Here is a 24,281-nt window from a genome sequence, read left to right as displayed (position 1 = left end):
GCATATTCTAGTTTTCATTGGCTAGATTTGCTTTAAATAGTAATGTACCCGTATAAGCACATCACAAAGGCAGGTAAGGCAGTAAAGATGTCATGAAGCTTGAGATATTTACTGTTTTATTTTTTTCCTCAAAGGAAGCAGAGGGAAATCTTTATAGAAATTAATTTGTGGCACAGACTCCTACCTTACTCCAAACAATGCAGTTTTTTGGTGAGAAATAACCTAAGTTTATTTTCAGTCTTTCTTTCTACCAGAGCTTTGGTGACAATTAAACAAAATAGTGTTATGTGAGGTCAGTGGCCTTCAAAAAGCATTCAATACATGATTATAGACACTGTCCTGTAGTTGAAGAAGGCTTGGCTTGGGTCTATACCAGCTTAAAAAAAATCAGCTATAACTCATAGATTTTTGATAACACAGCTAGACACTTTCAGGGGACAAGCAAGACTGCTTCCTGCTGGTGTCCGCTGGGTGGTGAATGATTCTACCCAATATCCCAATCATCCTACCCTTTTCAGTCGGTGAATACTCTAAAAAATATATATATAGGGGGATCCAGAGAAAGCTCTTACCTCTCCTGAAGGCCTATGGGCTTCATTTTGAAAGGAGAAGGGCAGACAGAGGTGGCGGCCCTGATCTCAGGAGTGTACTGGCCTTGAGGGTCCACGACCACGTTCAGTATCTTCGGAGCCTGCTCAGGCTGGACCATGCTGGTGGCTGCCTTTGCTTCAGCCTGTGATGGCTGTAACGTAATGGGCGACAGGTGGATCTCCTGGTTTTTCTCTTTATCTTGTCTCAAGGAGAGCTGAAATTTTTCTTTTAATCTGTAAAGAATCTATAGAAGGAGATATAAAAGGCTCCTGTCACAATTTTTTTTTCATATTTAACAACAAAGTACTGTCTCCTCCGCCCCAACCTGGAAGACAGCTCAAAATGAGGCTTAACGATAATTCAAGTAAGCAAAGCTTTCTTGGTTGATTTCTCACTTTCGTGGTGCTGAGGACTTCTCTCAGAAAGATGTACTAGTTATTTCTAGTCATAGGGCACAAACATATTAAATATATATGGACATGAATCGGGGGGAGGGTAGAGCTCAGTAGTAGAACACGTGCTTAGCATGCAGGATGTGCTGGGTTCAATCCCCAGTACCTCCATTAAAAAATAATAAAAATTAAAAAAAAACAGGTTCTACATATGGACATGAATTCACTCCTCAAATGTATATTCAGAAGCAAATGTGGCTAATTCTATAAAAAGTGCTAGATGTTGGTTCGATGTAAGCACTTACTGAAAATGACTGAAATGAAAAACTTACAGAAGGAACAGCCCAGGAAATAGGGGCTTAGGACTTTTATAGAAACAAAGATTTGTACTCAATACAACATACAAAGAACATACAATAAATGCAACCTACAAAGAAGAAAGTCTTGAAAAATATTCATTGAAGACTAGTTATGCTGTAAGCCACAATTTTTCGATGTTGGTAAATATCTGCATTAGTCACATATTAACTTGAGTATCTGGTAAATACTTAAAAAACTAAATTTAGGGCATGTATCAAAGAATAATTTGAACCACCAGAATTTTCTTTCTTGCCCCTTGGCCCTGTTAATTTTTAATACATGTATTAAAAAAGCAAAAGTATCACTTTCCTTCATTCTCAGAGCTCTTTCTGGACTGGCTAATTCAATTCAGACATGGTAGCATCTTCACTTTCAAACTTTAAAAAAGAATTGGGCTGACTTCGCTGAGACACAAATGCACACATTGAGAGGTGAGCTGTCTGTCTCTCCTGTCCTCAGGCTTCCTTTTTGTAAGTCTTTTCCCCTTCTCTCTTTTCTCTTTTAAACATTTATTAATTTTTATATATTTTATTTTATTTTTCCCCCAGCTTTATTGAGATACAATGGACATATAACATTGCATACATTTAACGTGTACAGTGTAATGATTTTCTATTTTGTCTCTTTTCCTGTTGCTAACTCCTCTACTCCAATTCCTACAAAAACTGGATGTCCTTGGGTTTCTTCAAGCCTGTTCTCAGGTTATTCGCATGAAGCGGTGACTTAACCCATTGCCTGCAATTATAGTAGACATCTGCATCTTAAAAAGCCCTCGGCCAGTTGAACTCCCCTGTTCAGTTTCTGGAATCCATTAGCTTGAATGACTGTTATTTTAGGGGACAGGGCTGTCCTGGCACTTTTCAATCGCATTTACTCTAACTGGTCTTGAGGCTAATTCTTTCTTTCTTTTTCTTTCAAATTTCCTTTCAATTCTAGTCATCTCTATATTTGAAATTTACTGAAAAGATACAAAGTCTAAATATGTACTTTTCTTGTTAAAGGATGTGAATGCTGATGAGAATTTATTTCAGGAAAATTTTAGAAAATATTCATCCAGTATTCTCAAAATATAGTGGTGGAAAAAAATTCTGTTTAACAAAATACGATTATAAAAAAGAATCAGGATGAAATAAAAACACAACAATCTAAGATGAAAAGGTATCAGACTGAGATTAAGAAAAGGAATTCAAAGAACTGAGAACTCAGTAGCAGGGTGTAAATCTTCTTTTAAGCAATAAGGAACTCCAGCAATCCCACTCCTGGGCCTATATCCAAAGGGAGCCTTAATTCAAAAAGATACATGCACTCCAGTGTTCATAACAGCACTATATACAATAGCCAAGACATGGAAACAACCTAAATGTCCATCAACAGATGACTGGATAAAGAAGCTATGGTATATTTATATAATAGAATACTACTCAGCCATAAAAAATAATACAATAATGCCATTTGCAGCAACATGGATGGACCTGAAGAATGCCATTCTAAGTGAAGTAAGCCAGAAAGAGAAAGAAAAATAACATGATATCACTTATATGTGGAATCTACAAAAAAAAAAAGACAAATGAACTTATTTACAAAACAGAAACAGACTCACAGACATAGAAAACAAACTTAGGGTTACGTGGGGGGAAGGGATAAATTGGGAGTTCGAGATTTGCAGATACTAACTACTATATATAAAATAGATAAACAACAAGTTTATATTATATAGCATAGGGAACTATATTCAATATCTTGTAGTAAATTATGGCTAAAAAGAATATGAAAACGAATATATGTATGTTCTTAAATGACCGAAGTATTGTGCTGTGCACCAGAAACTGACACAACATTGTCAACTGACTATACTTCAATTAAAAACATACTAAAAAAAATAAGGAACAGAACTGACAATATAGAAAATGCCATCGGTGGTGTACATGCAAAGATGAGAAACTGTCTAGAAATGGATAATAAAGCAATGAAGATGAAAATAAGAGAAAAGATGGGATATGGATGTCAGAGAAGAGTTACGGTAAATGATCAACCAGAATAAATGAGAAAGAAGCAAGTCATTCAAAACTGTTTTTCATTGTCCACTTATGTCACATGTGGTCAGAAGTACAGGGTATTCCATGGTGAACAACGTGGACAGCATCCTATTCCTATGAAATTTAGGGATATGGGATGAAAACAAGTTCTTAATTTTTTAGAAAAGTACACCAATTGAAAGAAGAGTAAATGTGAGAAGAAAATGGAGGAATTTTTTGTGACTTTGAGAAAAAAAATACATACTGCAAAGGATGCATGAATTCTGCATCTGGATAAACTGACACTCCCAAGGATGAAGCCAACAGAAAGAATTTCTCAAATACACAAGGTCTCAGAGAATATATTACCTGTGTACCCGGCCTGAGAAAATTTTACTCAAAGTCATGAGAAACATGAGTCACAATGAAGAACTGAAGAACGGGAAATTGCAACATAAAAGGGAGCTTGGGAATTATTTAAACGCAGAGTGAAAAATAAATTTAATTATGTCTCAGTTCCAACATCTCAGATAGTAATAACAAGAAAGAAGTTTGAGAAGAGCAGAGAAATAAAAACGAGGGGTGAATATACATTCGGTGACTGTTAATTAGGGATACAGGGGAAATTAGAGTTCGAACGGTCACTAGAGGTCCTTTTGACTTAATGGTACATTAAAGGAATCACAGTCCGGCTAAACACTGTGGCTGGTCCGCAGTCAGCAGTTGGCTGGAGCAGAGCCAAGCCCCAGGGCACCTCTGACTGGCAGGCCTGATCACTTTCCACCCCTGACATGCTCTTTGCCGGACCATCATTCTTAAAAGGTTGACTCTGAAGTCATAACCTGCTCACGTGATTCTCAACACCACCAAATCTAAGAGGGTATCCTTTGTATGCTGAACGCTCTTTTTAAGGAAACGGATCATAGACATATGAGGTGTAACTAGAAATGCCTGTTATAACTTGAGCTGCCAGGAAATTAAAGAGAATCCTTCGTGTCTTTTATATCAGCTCACTTCCTCAGAACCTGGACACTTTTATACTGGTGGTCGTCATGGACCACGGCAGGGTAAAGCTAAATCTTAGCTTTTTGGAAACAATGGGTTCTCAATATTCCTGTGACAAATATGACTGTGTAAGGAAAAAAGAGGTCTAACACTAAGTGACAAGTCTTTCTAGCTTTATTATAACTGCTTTCTGTAGAGTAGAAAATACTGGGGATTCGTACTCTTACCTCTGCCTAACGCCTAAGGATGGAGAGGGCTTTTTAACTTACTGCTTCTTTTCAGTTTCTGTAACCCTCAAAAGGCACTTTGCCACCATTCTGCACAAACAAAACCCACCCCGGAACAATATCAATCAGATGACACTTGCGTGTTAAGCTAAATGCCTAATTACTAAAAGATGAGGCAATAGACTTGAAGGTGGGGTCGCTTTTTTTTTTCACCGTGAGCAAGTTATTTTTCTGAGTGAGAAAAGAAACAAACACCTGCACGTTTACAAAAACGTATTTAACAGCAGATAACGCATCTATTGTATATTCTAAGTTCTTCACATCTAAAGATAACATGTGAACCAGAAGATTCGCTTGCCTGTTACATTTGGGCTTTGGAGAAGCAGATTTCAAAAATGGAAATATGGAAGCCAAAGAAATGTTGGCCTTCTCAACGGTTCCCATCCCGTGACTTTTACGATTCTGCTGGTGTGAAACAAACTCTAGTCCAAAGTCCTTCTTTACCGTTCATGAGCGTATGTTCCTGATGAAAACCTGTGCCACGTAACTGACAGTCGTCTGTTTATTTCATCTCCGGTTAGAGGTCAACTTTTTAATCTATAGCTGTGTCTCATGTGTACAAACTGATTGCTGCATCTTTAATTAGGGGAACGCAGAGCCTGGAGGATATATGATGCTTCTAAGACACTGTTCAAAGATTGACGGAGGGAGTAGGGCTGTCTGACAAAATGCGGAAAGGACCGGGAGGTTGCTACTTGGCAAAAGAGCAGTTGTCCTGGAATTAAACTCTAAGGCAGTGTTTCTCAACCAGCAGGGATTTTGCCCCTCAGGGGACATTTGACAATGTCAGGGGACATTTGACAATGTCGGGCGACCTTTTCTGGCTGTCGTCCTGGGTGTGTGCTGGGGTGCTACTGTCATCTGTCCGGCAGAGGCTAGGGACACTGTTAAGGACCCTACAATGCACAGGACAGCCCCTCTTCCCCCGATCCAGTTATCCAGTTTAAGATGTCAGCAGTGCTGCTGTCAAGAAACTGGTGTAAGGGACCTTAAAAACCATCTAGTACAATCTCCTCATTTCACGTTAAACCCAGAGTGATCAAATGATTTATGGAAGGTTAGAAATAAAGTCTAGGATCCAGGCTTCCTGACTTAATGCCTGCAAGGATTCTACTCCATCTTCTAAATCCTCACGGCTTCTTCCCATCCTCTTTCCCAAAGCCTCTGGGAAAGTGTGTCAGAAAGTTTTCTCTGTGCAGAGCAAGGTCTGGGATATACCATATGCATATTTCTCTATATGAATGCACTTTGCTTCCAAACTCAACCTAAAAGCTTGCCATAGCAATGGTAAGTCAATATTTTTTTGACCAACCTTTTAAGAGCTTGCTGTTTAAACCTGGGATGCAATTTGATCATTTGAAAAAGGAAAGAGAATGAAATACTGAATGAGAAGATTTGTAAAAGTCAAAGCTCTAACAGGAGAAAAAAAAAGTAACAGCAGGAAGAGGAGAACCAGAGAAACACAGAGATAAGAAGAGGCTAAAAAGAGTCCTATAAAGTTATTTTGCAGCGTATAATTTTCATTTAAAAAAGCTCATAAGTGGTACACCTTAAACTTAATACAACATTATATGTCAAATATATTTCAATAAAAAATCCCGTAAGCGGATACACACAACACATAAAACATCTGTTTGGGTTAAAATATGTTCAAATCTCAAAATGATGGCACCAAGAGTCCACAGCATTTGTTCTTTACAGTTGTTTACAGATAGTTCTGAAACAGTTCATTTATTCATTTCTTTTAGATGAATAAATGTGAGTCAATTGCTACCACGTTCCGGAAACAACATTGTGGATACAAAGACAGCACCCAATCCTTGCTTCTGGGAATTCACAGGCTTCCAGAAGAGACAGATGTGCAAAAGTCATGTCCAGTACCAGACACCAAGTGCAAAAACAGAGATGCAGCCACAGCAGGTATGGTGTGGTACCCATTTATCAACTCTGCTTGGGCTGAATGTCTCTGATTAGCACAGACATTCTCATTGATAACTAGACACCTTTGTGGCCAGAAACAGACGTTCACAAGATAGAGTGACAGGACTTAAAGAAATCACAGCGTGATTCTTTATACATGAAATCACAGTAAAGAGCCCCAACTTTTAATCCAGAGAGACTTGGGTTTAAATTCCAACCCCTCTCCTCAGACACCCCCACACACATACCTACCCATTGCTTGTTCTCGGTCAAGTCATTTATTTCCTCTGAATCTTGGTTTTCTCATCAGTAAAATTAGGAAACTAAAATATGATGTGTTTATACAGAGAGCCTATAGTTAATAATACTGAATTGCAAACATAAAAATTTGCTAAGAGGATAGCTCTTATGTTAAGTGTTCTTATCACAACACAAAATAATAAATAAAGAGGGTGGAAAGAAATTTTGGAGGTGATAGATACGTTTATGATGTAGATTGTGGTGATGGTTTCATGGGTATATTCTTATCCCCAAACTCACCAAGTTGGGTACATTAAATATGTACAGCTTTCTGTACGTCAATAAAGTGGTTTCAAAAAATACATTATGTGTGTTGAAAAAGAATATGAAAATGAATATATGTATGTATGTGCATGACTGGGACATTGTGCTGTACATCAGAAATTGACATATTGAAACTGACTGTACTTCAATTAAAAAAAAATACATTGTGTGTTTAGTCCCAGGCAGAAAATTTAGTGCCAGTAAATGTGCAATAAATGGAAGAAACTAATTATGGTTATTAGTGTTTTTATTATTATTAAGAGGGTTGTATTTTGAGCTCAATGGTTTTTATGAATACAGAGAAAAAATTGAAAATTAGTTTGAGACGTATGTCTGTTTTGGAGAATGGTTCTATAACCAGAGTATTTCCGCTAGGAATCTGGTCTTCTTTTCCTTAACCCCTAGGAATTATATATAACATATTAGAAAGGTGTGGCTATTTATGTCCACTTCTGACATGTATTTTTTGCATGATGCTTCGACTATAATTGGTAGTTTGATAGAGAATTTCCTGCCTCAGGTACCAAGACCATGACTAGAGAAACTCTTTGGATGACATATGGATGCCTCTTCTGTGGGTTTTAAAAGCCAGAACTTTTATTGACCCAAACAGCTGTCTTTATGTGTTTCCTAAAATTGCTTTCCAGTAGCAATCTGGCTTGTATACAGCTCTACCTACATTCCACAAATGCCTTTGCACTTGTTAGTAAACCTCCAAGGGCACTGAAGACCTAATGTAGACGATAAACGCTGTTCTTTCTACGATTTACTCAAGTTTAAGGACTCATTCTTCTTAGTAACACAGTCCTCCACCTAAAACAGACTGAATGGATTGGAAGTTGTCCACACATTTTTTTTTTTCTCTTGGAAAATTGTAGTTTCTATTTGTTGCACCGCCCACTCTACATTCACATTTGAGAGGTGCTAAATAAGTCACACATTTGAAAATGTCATGCACGTCTAATTTTATGCCTGGCAACATAGATTTTTTTTAAAAAAAATTTTTAAGGAAAGGAAACAATATGCCACATTTCAAAAATTTTGCCAAGCCTTATGTTATTGTTACAGAGCACGTAATCCTCCATGACGGCAATTTACCTATATCATTTCATAATAAAACCACACACTTGTCATTTCTGTGATGTGTAGGAAGCCTGGGACACAAATAACGGCATCTGACCTTTCGTAAACACAATTAATTAATGCCAGAGGGAACATTCTGAGTTAGAGCTTTTCCTTCGCCGTGGAATCGACAAAAGTATGGGAAACAGAATCCGGACTCTAACGTTTGAAAATCACAAAAGTGAGAGTGTAACTATTACTGAGAGATCCAAGTGAAACACTTACTTGGAACCAAGATCATTATCAAAAACACTTGAAATATACAAAGATAAGCGTCCTTTAGAGAATCGCATTTGACTAGTCCCTAAATGAGAACTGCTGACTTGCCAGTGGGTAAGTTGTATCAGATAAACGTAACTTCATCTTGACCCTGTCTATCCCTCTTTACTTACCTCTCAATATTAATTCCTTTCTATGCACTGCAGGTTCCCCTTTTACTTTTTAAAGTGACCCTTTCACATTAAAATTTAAGATGATGTTTGAAATGTATCATTCTAGTACTTTCTTCCATTTATTCAAGAACTGTGGGAATACAGATCAAATGTGTTTCTTCTCTCTCACAACTCCCCATCGCCAACGCATTCCTCTCCCAGGACATGGAAGCATCACCACCCAGATAACCAGCCGAACAACCTAGGAGTCATCTTTAATTTTTTTTCTTTCTTCCACCCAGAGAATCAGTACCCAGCAAGTCTGGGTCAGTTCCACCTGCACATAAATCCCAATCCTTCACTTCTCTCCATTTCCATTACCACTCCCTACTCTGGGCTACCATCATATTTCTCATTAGGCTAAAGCAACAGCTGCCACTAGGGTCCTCCTGAACCCACACTTCACCCCATGTTCTGTCCCCAAACACTCTCCACCAGAAGAGACAGGGATCGTTGAAATACGCAAAGCAGATCACATCAAAGCTGTGCCCCAAACACTCAGCTCCCACCCTTCTGGAAGCCAGAGAGGCGGGGCTTATTCTGCCTCAGGGAGACTCTCCCCTCCATTTCCATGTCTCCGGTGTCTCCGACTGCTCCACTCACTCACTGCTATCTCTTTACAGCACTTAATGCTTTTCATTTTTTACAAAATTAATAAACTTTATTTTTTTAAAGAGTAGTTTCAGGTTTGCAGAAAACTTGAGCAGAGAGCACAGAGTTCTCATCGACGCCCCCTGACAACCCCCTCAACAATTTCCCCCGTTGCTAGCATCTTGCATTTGTGTGGCATACTTGTTACAATGGAGCAACACGGTTATGTTCTCATTAACTGAAGTCTAGACTCTAGATTCGGGCTCTTAGTGCTGTACATTCTATGGGTTCTGACAAATCCCAATGGTGTCATATAGTCACCATTACAGTATCACACAGAACAGGTCCACCGCCCTAAAAGTCCACTATGTTCCAACCACTCACCCCTCCCCTGCAACTTCTGGCCACTGCTGATCTCTTTACTGCCTCTCTCATTTTGCTTCCTCCCGAAAGTCCTATACTTGGAATCACAGAGCAGGTTCACCCTTTGATTTCTAAAAGGTATTAATGATTGCCTGTGTCCTCCTTTGGAGTACAAGCCTCAGGAGCATAGGGACCTTACCTGTCCTGTGCCTTACTTTGCCCACAGCACCAACAACAGAACAGGCTCACGGGGCATCCTCGGCAGGAACCTGTGCCCTGAACGAATGGGACGGACCTACCCACCAGCCCAGCAGGGAGCAGTCAATCACCTGCACTTCTGAAACACTCCTTTCTTGATTTGTTCTAGAGATCATCCTATTATTTGAAATAGAAAGGCAAATATCATATGATATCACTTATATGTGGAATCTAAAAAAAAAAAGATACAAATGTTCTAGTAACTTGGGAGCAGACTTATTCAGATTTCTTATTGTCACATGGATGCTCTGCAGACACTGGGAAAGGAAGAGTTAGTTGCTTCCCGGCCCCGGGTAGCTGAGGGTGTGGCAACTACAGGTCCCACTGCCACTTGAGCTCAGAATGTTCCCTAGGGATTGATCCAGTCATGCTGGATACACAGATGCTCCCGAGTTATGCAGAATCCACAGCATACCTTGCGTGTGACAGTGAGCTTTGCCCTCCCTGCCTCCCTCCGCCCTCCATACTCACAGCTGCGCGTCACTGCTTCCCCACTTTCCCCTTTCACCCTTGCCTTTGCTCTTCTGAATCTTACCCACTTACTCCCTCCCTGAACAATCTCCATTTGGATCACTCCCTATTCCTGTCTGTTCGCTTCCTTCCAAGCAGAAAAAACACCCTAATTGTGACCTGTGAGAGACAAAACAACACTTGAGATTTCCTCTATTAAATAAAAGGAGAGGCCCGTATTTTAAATAACAGTTAACCATGACACAGAACCACACCCTCTAATACACTAAAAAAACGCCCAGAGGTCTTTGCCAAAATTTCCATAAAACCTCCAACTTCTTTCATGAAAATTCTTTTTCCTTAATCGCCTCCATTTAAGATATAAAAATCAATTTTCTAACTCAATTCCTAAATTATTTTTTGTTGTTGATCATGTCACTGTTCTTAGAAATCTTCTTTCTTAGTGTCCGGCCTGTAGGAGGTGCCTCTGGATTCATGATGATGGAAGCTTGCTGCTTCCTATATTTTAGATTCTAGGAAATATGCCCATCTGCACTCTGTTCAAGGCCTTCATTGTTTTATATCCTTCTAGTGTAGACCCACTCAGTCTCTTATCCTTCCAAACTGAGTCCTAATCTTTCTAACATAAACCCCTTCCCAGGACGAGAAGCACAAATAAACAAAATCCATTAGCAACAGTGTTGATGGCAGGAAGATGTCTTTTGGGGGTGGGGGGAGGCATTTAAAACCTGAGGAAGGAATGTTTTTTTAAAACGTGCAAAATTCAAAAGAACATAGCATACAAGAAGAAAACGTATTAAAACCCGTTTGTAAACTTGAAATATTTAAGTTATATTCCAGTATTTTCAAAAGAACAGGGAAATCTCATCATTCTATTTGAAAGGTAATTAGTTAACTCATTTAATACCAAAGAGCACTGCCTAGTTCTGTGTGTTTCATTTTGTGTTCTATTTTTTTTAAATTAGAAATATACTTTCAAAGGCCTTACATCTATAACTTGTAATTTACAGAGCTATTTGCAGTATGTACTCAAACTTTTATATTATTCATTCACCTAAAACATCAGTTGGATAAGGATTGTTTAGACTTTTAGCCTATAATCATCTCCTTTTCATGCCTGAAATTTCACAGAATGCTTTCCAAGCCCCTTAAAAATAAGGCAATTTTATTTATACTTTTTAAGAGGCAAGCTTGTCCCTAAGACATATTTCTTTTTAAAATTTTTCCCAAGTTGCATTAAGATGATATAAAAGAAGAAATAAAGTAAGCCCAGAGTATGCCCATGAGACTTTAATGCCTTTGAGGGCTTCAGTGACCTCGGTAAATCTCTTTCTAAAGCTTCATTCTCAGGGTTGATCAGGTTACCAAAAGCTCAGAGCAATCACAGCCTTATTCTGCACGTCAGAATCCATAATCCTGCAGGTTTTCCTTTAGCTATCAGCTATGCTGTTAGATATGAAATATTCCCAACTGCAGAATCATAGTCTTGCTTCAGTTCCCAGTCTTTTCAACATTCTTTCGAATGGCAATGTATTCAATACTATTAAGCAGTGGGCTCAGTAAAGGGTAAGATATACAAAGGAGCAAACTTACCATCAAACACGTTACTATGATAATGAAGATGCTGAGAAAGATGACAACAGCATAAAATCCTTCTTTGCTCCAGATTTTGTCCGCTTCATGCTGTCCTTGTAAAACATTTTTCTTTAAAAGCAAAACAGAAAGTCCGATGTTAAATGAGAGCTTCAAGAGGCTGGCGTTCTTATCAGACACTAGACGTATTTTTAGCTTGATTCCACTCAGTGTAGTAGAACACACCTACATCTCCAGCTGCCAGAGCTGCTCCTCAAACTGCTCCAAGACACTGGATTGCCATCCTTATCCCTTAAGACATTATTTTATCTCCTGGACAGAAGCAAACACGCCCGACATGGCATACTGGGTCCCAGGCTTCATAAATGTCCCTCAAGGTCTTTCTCGGAAGCTACCTGGTTCACAGGTGAGAGAGTTCTGTTCTTTCCTGTGTTGAGGAAATTGTGTCTGAAGCTCTCCTGTTTCCAGGCCCCTCCCACAACACCAACACCCTGATGTATGTGCTGTGACACTGCTCTTAACTTTTAAACAAAAGTGAAACAGGTGCAAACGAAATCTCATGATGCATTAGTAAACAGAATAACAATGTCGCCATCATTTCCTTCTTTTCTTTCTTTTATGAAATCCTTTTTTTTTTAATGCAGTCTAGTTTGTCAAAACCTGATGAATGTACCACCCCAACCACATAAATTGTCAGGATTTTATATTTTATTTAAAGCAACAGGGAACAGGGAACACCAAACGTCTAGAATTCTTTGGTGATAAAAGGTAAAATAAACAGTTTCATTTTTACTTATTTGTTGGTTTATTTGCTTAGCTTACTATTTGAGGGGTAGAAGGGTAGAGAAAAAGCATGAATAAAATGTAAATGAGTGTTTTCTTTTACCCATTCTTTTGAAAAAAGCACACATACTAAAATCACGTCTTAAACTGCAATTACGTTTTATAACTCAGTGAAATTGACAGATTTAAGAAAAGTTTTGAGCAATGAGCTAGTGAATGGTGAAAAGTCACACTGGAGCGCAGCTCTGGAAAATGAGAGGTCATCTTGGGCATTCTAACACCAGATGAAGTCCAAGATTAATGTAACCACTGGGATGACCTCAGTCTAGTTTATGTGGAAAAGAAGAACCGCTCAGCTGATCCCTGTCAACTGACAGACTCATGGGAAATAAATAATGGTTGTCTCAAAAAAAAAAAAAAAGACTTCAACAAATCTGTTCTTGTAGGTGTCTGAATTTTGAAATCATTATTAATTATTTTTCAAGACTTTTAAAAAAAGAAAATACGTTCACCATTTGTAAATCAGACAAAAGGAAACATTTGCCTTGAAAAATATTTTTATAAAAACTTTTATCCTGAAACTCAAGCGAGTCTTGGTGGGGGTCTGAATAAAACAGAAGAGAAAGGATCTTTGAGTTCGACTGTGGTCACAGTTAACTATTTGAGGGAGATTCCTATTGCTTGAAGTTTCCATTTCCTTTGCTCATAAAATATTGATATGCTCACAGTAATATCTTGCCTTTTTAAGACAGACACATTTATAGACGCAAGAAATGATTTATGTATTTTTTTAAATATGTAAATGGTAAGTTGACGGAGAATCTGAAAATTCTTGCTTGATGAAATGATTAGAAACCAACATGTCCTGCTGAAAAGGAAGTCTCGGGCTCCAGTGATAACCTGTCTTTTATCACTGACTTTAGCCAGATCAGATTTTATTCCAACGTCTCTGTAAACATAGCTGGAAACTAACAGAAGAGAAAACTCTTGTAGAAATCAAGTATAAATATGGAAATGAGTTTCTCTGCAGTCAACTAAATAACACTTATTGTTTGCTATTAAAGCAAACCACTTAAGCCTTCAAGTAGGCAGCATAAACTTGTCAAGTTTAAGTATGGAGATCGAGCTTTAGTTCATGTAAAATTTGGATAAAAAGGAGTGGTTAGGTGGGTGGAAAGAGATTTTGTGTTCCTAACCTGATCTGGTTTCTTTCTTTCTTTCTTTTTTTTTTTTTCCTCCTGCTATAGTTCTGCACCTCCTGGAGTGTCAACACGTTCCTTTCTGCTGAAGACAAATCTATTTTGTTTTCTCTTTTAACCAAAGTAGTAATGATGGAAGAATTAACCTCCCCCTCCCCCCGCCCCCGGCCATTACGCCACCCCCAGTTAGAAAGATACATGTTTTGAACTCCAGAACTTAGTCACTGCACTTTCTTGGTAAATAGATTTCCTTCTGAGTCATGCTATTCCTACTGAGCACAACTATAATTGTGCAGAGATCTAAATCCCTTGATAAGGGCAGGGTAATAAATGGAAAAGTTCGTAGTTAAGATCCCACAAATCATAAGATTATAATTCACAAGAATCTCCCATCTAGCCTTTACATGAGGTTAACATGATGCCTTTTAGATTTTGACAGGGGACTGTGGGTTCAATAGTTCAGAGGCTCTGTGGCCGGGTCAAACCAACGTCACTGTATCATCTTTACATCTTATTTCATAACCACACCAGTTTCCCTTTAACTTTGTTGCAGTGAAAGAAGTTGCTGGCTTTGGTTTTGTTTTATTATTTAACGTTTGGGCAGTTTCTTGTATTGGCAACAGTGGCTTCTCTACATCCTATTTCATTATTTGATGTACCATAGTTTTCTTGTTTGTTTTTTTTTTTAAAACCAGTTCTGACCCCAAATGCTGAGAGAGATCCCAAATGCTAGGAGAGAGAATACAGAGACATTACGAGCTACATCTCTTTAGAGAGATGAAGCACACAGAATAAAAATAAAGTGGAAATAAATTAGTTGGTTAATTAATTGACTTAGGCAGATAAATGAGATGCATCCTACCATATCAGAGTTTTGTTAGATAAATGCCAAACTTCCGCTGTGTTATGCACAAGGTAAACAGTTGGTCTGAATGATCTGACACATGTTAACGCCGAGTGTATTCCTTCTCGGTACTGTATGGTCAGGACTGTAGGATTCTTTAGAGTGCTGGCTAATGTTTAAAGGAACAATCACCAAACGCGTGAATTATGGGTTACATTTATCTGGTATACCTTTTTTTCTCTTTGTAAACGTTCCACGAAAGGCTTAGTCAGAACACTGGCCTGTTATTTAAAGACAGTAACTTCCTCCTTCGAAATATAACACCTGTGAAACTGGGGTAATTTGCAATCGAACAACAACAACAAAATCCCAAATCATTTCTTTTTCAATATCAACGCAGAATGTGTTGTTTCAATAGACATTTAATGAATTTTGTAAAAACATTTAAAAATCGAAACTAAAATAATGAATTTAAGTGTGTTTCCCTGAGATTTGGCTTACTAGGCAAGAGGAAGTCTAGTTTTTGATCTTTATGAGCATCTTGTAATAAAATAATACTTGAGGTCCTAAAACGTTCTTAGTACCATATAAAATATATGAAAGAAATAATGTCTTTGTCTCTCGGGAAACTTGAAAGTGAGATAAAAATAGATGATTAAGCAAAAGGAAATTCTATTTGTCTTTGTTTCCCAAGAGTTGTTTCTGATTTAAACAAAATCAAGCAAATAAAGAAATAGCAACAACAAAAGTCACGCCCTTCCCTGAAAGTATTTTATACAAGTGTAGGAAGGGAGGCTTTGAGACAGCATTCACAGTGTTCTGTAATCCACGTGAAGAATGAAAACCCAAAACACCAATATTCCTTTTTTTTTTCTGGTAGTAAACATGTTACCATAACAGAGATATAATTTGGGAATTAAAAAATGTGAAAGAATGAGCTGAGGCATAAACTGTTTTCACACATCAACCACTAAGATGAGTAAAGAAATGGGAAAACTCACAGAATACTGTTATCTTCAGCTTGAATCACTGTCAACAAAAGCCTTTGCTGTGCCTCTTGGTTGCACGTGTCTGAAGCTCCCTGGGAAGGCCCTTGCACACAGCAGACAGCCATCTCCTGTCTGCATCTGGAGCCTCCAGTCAGAGGGCAATGCTGGGCCCTTTCTAGCAGCATCGGAACGAAAGGCTCACACAAGCCATCAGCCATGGCTCCAATGCCCCTTGTATCCAATGGCTCCAATGCCCCTTGTATCCAATCAAAACACTTTCCAGTCTCTGATAACAGTGGTTCCTAGAGTCTAGATTTCCTAGATTCCCACTATTTTATAAGAGCATATCACACTTTGATCATCAAATATGCTTTTATTACTAAGTGCAGTATAGACCTGCGGTCAACTGAGAGCTACTAATTCTGTGACAGGCATTCAGGCTAAGCTCCTCGCCTTCCACCAGGCTGAGGTGTGTTGGAAGACCCCAAAATACTTTGACTTTAACTAATTTTTTGGTATGCTGTTCCTCTCTGGGTTGACAAATGTGGATAACTCACCAAGCTGCCATGTTCCTAAAGCCTTTGGAATGGCATTTAAACTCAGAATAAAGTAACAGGAAGGAATGCTTATATTATTATGGGGAAGCAGAATAAATTGATCTAATGGCCTTTTTAAATTTTAAAAAATAATTGTCCAGGGCATGATGTGTGTAAGCCAGTCTAGGAAGAGTCCAGAATGGAGCTGGGTTTGATGTACGAAAGGGAGTCACATGCAGGTCGGGCTGGAGAGGGTCTGGCTGTTTAAGCTCATGGTGACCCCTTCTCCTGGCCTCTCTGAAGCATGAAGTGGCCTCTTGTTTCTCAAAACTCCCATGGGCAGTGTGGTTATGTTATCTTAGTCCTGTACTCTCCTTATCTGCTTGTATCTTGTGGCCCTATTAGAACTCTTGAAAAGCGAAACTCATTTTTTAATTTATCTGTGTATTTGTTTTCTTATTTATTTTTCTGACTTTGGACACCACCTAGCACTGTGCTTGGTTTCGTGTACACCCACTGTATGCCAGGCCTTGAGTGAAGGCACGGAGGATACAGGTGAGATGAAATGGCATGTGCCCTCCAGGAACTACAGCACAGAGATGGACTTGAAGACCCACACGGGATGAGGCGTTACTGTCCTGAGCTCAATGAGAACGCAGAGCAGGCACCCACGCTGTGGAGGCACAGGGGAAGGCTTCACTCTACCGTAGACTGATCTTGAGACATGAGAGGTGTGTAGACGGAGCGACATACACACAGGCGTGGAGGGGAGAGATGGTGTGGGATGCCCTGGTCCCTATTAAGGTTGGAATGGCTGAGACATAAACTAAGAGAGTGTTGCTCAACAGTGATACAGCTCAGCCCACAAAGAACCATATGTCTTGTTAAGAAATCCAGACATGATTCTGTAGCATTTAGGAAGCCAAAGAAGAGTCATGACATTAGGAGGGCGTGGCTGGATTTGCTTTTAGAGATTACTCTGGTGGCAAGAAAGAAAATACCGTGTGTGTGAGCGCGCGCGTGTGTGTTGGGGTCGGTGGCAGGGAGGGCAGGGAGGGGAGCCAACACTAAATGCAGGAAGACCAGGTGGAGATTGTTACAGTCTTGGTTCAGTGATGAAATGCATTTTAATTCTGCCAGTCCAGCCTGCATTCAAATGATATTTGTTCAGTGCGTACTCTATGTGATGATTTCCATGTATTTTTAGAATTTTTATCATATTTCAAGTTTATAAGATAAGGACTACACCCAATTTCTTCTCTTTCTTTTTCTTTCGTTTCTTTTTTCTTTTCTTCTTCTTGTCTTGTCTCTCTCCCTCCCACGCTCCCTCCTTCCTTCCTTCCTTCCTTTTTTCTATACTCATTTAGGATATAAAGAAACCGAGGCTCTGAGAGGCTGATACTATGTAAAGACAGACAATCTCACAGAGATTAAATCACCCAAGGTCACACACATTTTAAGTGCTGGCTTTGGGACTCCAACTCAGTCTTGTGACACAGCTTTCTACACCACACCCGTGACATCTGCTGTCACGAGAGACAATGAGCTTTACCGCGAAGGGAAACCGATCAGGAATAAGATGTCTAGATTTTACAAATGAACTACTTATTATTTACAACTTGGATGATTGATTTCTTGAGTATGTGTAAGCACATTTGACTACCCTTTAAGATTGGATTACCGCATTCTGTTGATTCTTATTTTGTGGTTGGCTTGTTTCTTTGATAATTATGTAAGTTTCAAAAGCTGAAGCTCTAATCTGTTCTTAGAAACAATAATTAGTACATGTGAATTAAATAGTAATATGTAAATTTAAAAAGGGGCAGTATACTGTATTTATGTATTTATATGAAATATAATGTGTGTGTGCAGTTGAACTGTAATAATTCTACCTAATAAAACTGAAAAAGGAAAAAAAAATGTTGCTTATAACCTGCCTTGCTTTGTCACCTTGATGAAATCACTAAATTTCTATTGGCCATGTACTTTCTGTATCTTTAAAATGTTCACATGTGCTTCCTCAAGGTTCTGTGAATTTATTTACATATGTTTGGGGTGGTGATCATCCTGGCAAGTTTGTTAGAGTGGAACAGAGGAGGTGAAGTCTAAAAGAGACTGAATTCATTCAGGGATGAGAATGGTGGAGGTGGCAGGGGAAATATGAAAAGTGTCCAATTTAGAAAATATTCATAGTCCTTAAGACTGGGTTCCTTAGCAAAATAAAAAATCCCATTGCAAATGAATCCCAAGGTTGTGGGAAAAGGTGAATATCTGGTGATCAGGTTGACAACAAAGGTAATAAGGAGTAAACCTGTAGAGGAAGAAAGATTTGAGGATGTGGTTTTGGGCACCTCAGGTTCCAGCCATCAATTGACCAATATATCTAACTGGCTTTTCTTCTAGACAATTTACTGGATAGGTCAAAATAAATCATAAGACCATAAAGATTTGGAGAAGAAAGTGTAGAAAAGTGAGATTTTGATGTGAAAATGACCTTCCTTCAGGAATAAACATATACAGTGTGAAATCAGAGAATTTTAACCCTTAGGGAGATTTATATATTATTAAATAACACACAACAAACAGCTTTCATCTCAAAGCCTCCTAGAACTGGGTCATGTCATGCTAACTGTGCACATTTTTAAACGAAATAGTCAACGTACCTCAGGGGAGACTTCTGTAATTCCAAATTGGGACAAACTTTGATGCAAAACATTGATATTAAGTGAACGCAGCACTTCCTCAGATGGCAGAGCGTCAGAAATTCCTGCTTTTCTATTTATGGGAGACACAAATAGCTCCACACTGTTCTTCTTTCCCTAGTAAAAGCAGATGATTTGTATATGTTAAGAGACATTTCCAACAACTTGGAAACATTAAAGAGAACCAGAGCTTTAGAATCCTAAAAGTCATCTTGCAGATCACATGCACTAGGTATTCTCCGGTGCACTCCACATTACCAGCCCAAAGCCTGAAACCTTCAAATGGCCTTCATCCAGTTAGCTGACACCTCAAGGTTTGTAATTTTATATTTCACTGGATGCTGATTTATTTTCCATTCTGTGTTGTAATTTTTGAAAGATAGTGTTCAGATGTTCCCCGAGTAATTGTGTTTAAAGAAGCATTTTTAAATCAAACGAATTAAATAAAACAAGATGTGCTGATAGAACAAGACAATGATTAGACATCACCACCCCACTATTTTTCTTATAAGCTGAATTAATGTGAAGGCTGGACTAAGGAAGGTGATGCTAGCTTTGAAGTTGCTTCCCTGATCCTGTTTTTCATCTCAGATATGCCACGCTTCTAAGATCTAGTCTTTGGTCGGAATGCACATGGCACGCAATGATACCATGTTACTTTCCTATTAGTATTCTGTCCTTGGCTGAAATGGAGACAGACTTTCTTACCATAAATGGCTGATACCACATACACACAACAAAACAAACACCACACAAAAATGACACTGCCATGGATAGATGGCAACTGTCCATCTTTTACAATTTACACAAAGCACTTATAAAAGGGAATTATTAGTCTTTTTTTTTTTTGATACATGGAATTCTGTCCTGCTAGAAACAGTTTCTCTTAATGCAATGCAACTTTTTATCAGACATTCAGCCAAGTATAGGACAGAGCACCGTTCTAGGAGTGTACTTCTAACAGTCCAGAAAAAAACGTTTCCGTGTTTGCAGCGAACAACCGACAACGACTAAACATCACATATTGATGTGGAACGTGTTCATAATCATTTAAGTAGTTTATGACCTAATAACAACAATAGTGAGGCTAGATCAGTTATTCTATGCTTGTCCTGCTCCCATGTACCTTAAATCTGTTATCTCATTTAATGCTCGAAATACCTCCAGGGCAGAGAAATTAGAGCTATTTCATTTTGTAACTGAAGGAACGTAAGCAGCTTGCCTTAGGTCACACAGCTGCGACACAGTCAAGCTGGAAATGGAGCAGAGTTCTGTGTCTGCTTCCAAAGCACATGCTCTTAATCACCATACTCTGCTGTCCCATGTATCTTTATAACTCAAACTAGTATAATAACTATTCTTAGAAGTAGACACGTGTAAATGCTAACATTCTCCGAGGATATGCATACCTCTTCCTGGGCATGGCAAATCCCTCTGTTTTCCCTTCAAAGAGCTATTATGCTCATTAAATCTATACACATAAAAGTGCATCTAAGATACCTGAGTATATATAAAAAGTCTAAATCTACATTTAAGACATCGACAAGACCTATGTCTTCTCACTTGAGCAAGATACGTGCTGGATATAAAAAATCAATTTCACTCCCAGGATATTGGGAAATGCTGATTTTCTTTTTTTCTTTTTCTTTTTTTTAACTTCCTTTTTTTTGGGGGGGGGGGAAGTAATTAGGTTTGTTTATTTACTTATTATTTATTTTTAAATGGAAGTACTGGGGATTGAACCCAGGACCTCGTGCATGCTAAGCTGGCGCTCTCCCACTGAGTTCTACCCTCCCCACTGTTTTTCTTCTTCTATGCTACTGAGTTTAAAACTCTGTTTTCTTAAGCTTATTTAGTCCCAGAAAACAGCTGGCTCACAGAAATAAAAGTTATTATGGGGACGGAAACAATCCACCTTCCACATACAGAAAAATGAAAAGGAACAGAAACGCTAAACCAAAATTAAACAGCAAATCCTTCTCCGTAGCAGGAAATGCAGGTTGGGTGCAGTAGAAAGCTGAGCCCAAGGAGAAAAGCCTAAGAATTTAAGGCAAGGAGAATGTGAAATCCTTACTTGAATTCCCTGTACTTGGATGGTATCAAGGTCCCCAAACACTGAGGAAAGCGGGGAGAGAAAGGATGTGGGTGATTGACAAGCAGGTCTTAAGCGGGCCTTATACAAAATATCCTGTGGGTTTACCCCACGCCCACCACAGATACCCATCGACCTTTCAGCACTATGCTTGCATTCCATTTGGGCTGCAGTCCTTAAGGACTGGTTCTCCTTTCTTCTTTTTTCAGTATCCTCTGCCTGTGCATCCACCATCCTTCATCCTGATATGCTGGAAGTGATTTTAAAAGATGCTGTCTGGAGACAGCCAGCACCTGAAGTAAAATGGAAGTCTTCCCTCTTAGGGAGAATATTTTGGGAGTAGTGGCAGGTTGGTGAGACAAGTATATTTGGAAGCGGTTTTAAAAGATGCTGTCTGGAGACAGCCAGCACCTGAAGTAAAATGGAAGTCTTCCCTCTTAGGGAGAATATTTTGGGAGTAGTGGCAGGTTGGTGAGACAAGTATACTGGGCCCCTCTATTCCTACTTACCAGGATGCCTAATCTTGAACTATGAGAAGGTTGACGGACTTTTTCTGTATTGGGCCAGATAGCAAATATTTTAGCTTTTAATTTAGCTAAACAACCTGTTGCAGCTACTCAACTCTGCCGTGATAGCATGAAAGGAGCCACAGACTATATGTAAACAAATGGGTGTGGCTTGTTCCAATAAAGCTTTCTTTACCAAAGCAGGTGGTACGCCAGATGTGGCTCATGGGCCATAAAACGATAACATGGGTGTTCTCTTTTACTGTTCTTTATTATTGAGCCCTTCAATAAAGATCAAGGCTTGTGCTGTGGGAATGTGAAATGCAGGCATCTTACAATGAGGCGATTGATGTGCACTTGCTGGGGTAAGAGTCCTAAAGCAGCGGCCACTCCTTGGCGGAATATCCGGAGCAAAGTTATGTTCAGCTGGTTTACATCCATTTGCAGGGTCTGGAAGATTAAAAAAAAAAATCAAAGTATAGTAAATCTTTGATTTAGGATATTCATTTCCTAATAATGGATGACTGACCACAACAATTTCTGTGACTTTTGAGAAATTCACACTCCCAGTGCTTTACTGAATGTTTAATGGAGATAAAATTATCGGGACATTGTATGTGAAATTTTAAATGGTGTTAGGGAAGAAGATGGTACATTGTATAACAAGGGAACTTGTTTCATTATAATCAAGAACATATACGAATGATTAATTCATAAAGAATTTCACTGAAGTGTATGTTGGTTTTTTTCACTTTAGTTTAACACCAGATGACAGAATGTAATATGTGGCCAAGTATATTTCAGTAACCCAAGCCGAAGGACATATTTAATTTGTGTTCACACACAGTCAGAGAGGAAGATGCTGTGTAAGTTCCATAACACCAGGCTTGGCAGTTTCTCTATACAGTGATCTGCTGCCAGTGTAAGGCAAACGAATGAGGTGCAATAATACATTTCCAAACTCTGGTAAAGAGGCCAACGGTGCTGATAATTGAGTCTAAGGTTAACAATTCTTATTCAATTGCTTGGGCAAACACTTAATTTTTTAGGTTGTTTTGGAAAAAAGGCAATCAAATGTTTAAAAATTCCTAAAATACAAACAAAATGAACACTACATCCTTAATTTAAGGATGCTGTCATTATACTTAAAACATGAACTAGTTAACTATGTATTTTCAAAACTGCATCATAATCACTTGAGACAGATCCTTCGCAAGGTGGGGAAACCAAACCTTTATGCATCTCTTTATTATTTTATAATGCTTAATTCACCAACTTGACCAGAGTAGGTTATCAGTAACTATTGGATGGCTGCTACACGATCTGTTCTGTAAAGTGAGGCACACTTCTATGTACAAACTTCTCTGATACAGAGACTGGCTTATAGGTGTAATCTACTAAAATGTAAGAACTCTTTGAAGACCTTCTCCTAGTTTGCTGTAAAAGGATGATACTGCTTCAAGAATTTTTAGTTTTGTTAGGAAATAACACATCCTCTATAAATAAAATTGAGTACAAAATAGGTGACTGGAAACTGGACCAAATGCTCATTGCTACAGGAATCAAGAGGGAGGTGGGGAGGTCAAAGAGGAGTAGTGGTTCCCATTCAAAACGGTAAACCCAGCTGAAGCTTCAGACTGCTTACGCATCTTAGGACCTTTTAATGCTTGCATAGAGGTTTGTCATGTTAGGGAGCTGGGACTGGACTCCTTGCAAAAAAAAAAAACTGAGATCCAGTAAGGGGAAGAACCATTGGAAAACTGTACTCAACAGCCCAACGATCAGGTACAACTGGCTTCAGGGGAGGGGGAACGAGATGTATGTTGAGGATCAGTAGAAAAGCTACATCAACACCATCAGTAATATTTTTCTTATGTAATGAAAACCATCTAATGGTTCACAATTGTTTGGTATATTATTTCCTGTATTTTTCTATAGTCTAGAAATGTTTCCAATATATAAAAAGATACTTTAATGCAGAAAGTAAGACTTGAGCTCAGCCTTGAAGGATGAGTGGCATATGAAAACGAGTGGCAGTAATGAGAAAGACAGCATTGTACTTTTAAGCATGTTTTTTGTTTTACAGAAACATGCTTTATGGAAACCCCAAGAGATCAGAAAAACTCAATTTGCTTGGTTTGAGAAACCGAGGCTTTCTTTTATCCAATAGCTTCCTTTCAGCTCTACAAGGCTGTGAAAAGTACCGTAGATGGGAGATGCTGTATTGGAAGCTGTTTATTCCCCTTCATTTGCAAAGCCAAAGATGGGCTCCTTGGTTTCCTGCAAGCATTGCTGAGGAACCACCGGACTTCTGGCTCCCGCAGTGTTTGTCAGGCAGGGGGAGCAGGCAGGCACAACCCTGGATTCCCATGGGCAGGATTTGGAGCCAACGGTCTACGCTGGGAACTGAGAGTCAACGGGGTTGTCTACACACTTGAGAACTCAATTCCCAGGGCCACGATTAACTTGAAGCCTGTAACTGTGGAAACAGTATGAAAGTCTAAGTTCCTCAGGCTGAAATGGTAAATGGTAGTGAAACAGGAAGTCAAGCTTTAAAATCACTCAAAATGGCAACTTTCCAAGACGTAAAACCGTGCATTTGAAACAGAAATCTAAACTCTCTAACTAAAACGTAGATGTGAGTTGAAGTCATTAGTTTAAAACTGC

The 24,281-nt window shown here is 38.8% G+C and overlaps 1 protein-coding gene across 1 annotated transcript in view; it reads right to left on the bottom strand.

Annotated features, from left to right (window-relative positions):
• The window catches only part of PTPRR (protein tyrosine phosphatase receptor type R), a 226,657-nt gene that overhangs the window by 87,791 nt on the left and 114,585 nt on the right, over positions 1–24,281 (bottom strand). The window contains exons 3-6 of the mRNA XM_006197827.4: positions 21,951–22,064; positions 18,978–19,133; positions 11,964–12,074; positions 573–835 (exon numbers count right to left, since the gene is read on the bottom strand). Of these exons, the coding sequence (XP_006197889.1) occupies positions 573–835; positions 11,964–12,074; positions 18,978–19,133; positions 21,951–22,064 (644 nt within the window). The remainder of the gene's footprint in view (positions 1–572; positions 836–11,963; positions 12,075–18,977; positions 19,134–21,950; positions 22,065–24,281) is intronic.

The sequence above is a fragment of the Vicugna pacos genome, chromosome 12, assembly GCF_048564905.1.
Source record: "Vicugna pacos chromosome 12, VicPac4, whole genome shotgun sequence".
NCBI lineage: Eukaryota > Metazoa > Chordata > Mammalia > Artiodactyla > Camelidae > Vicugna > Vicugna pacos.
This window is presented reverse-complemented; position numbering and strand designations above follow the sequence as displayed.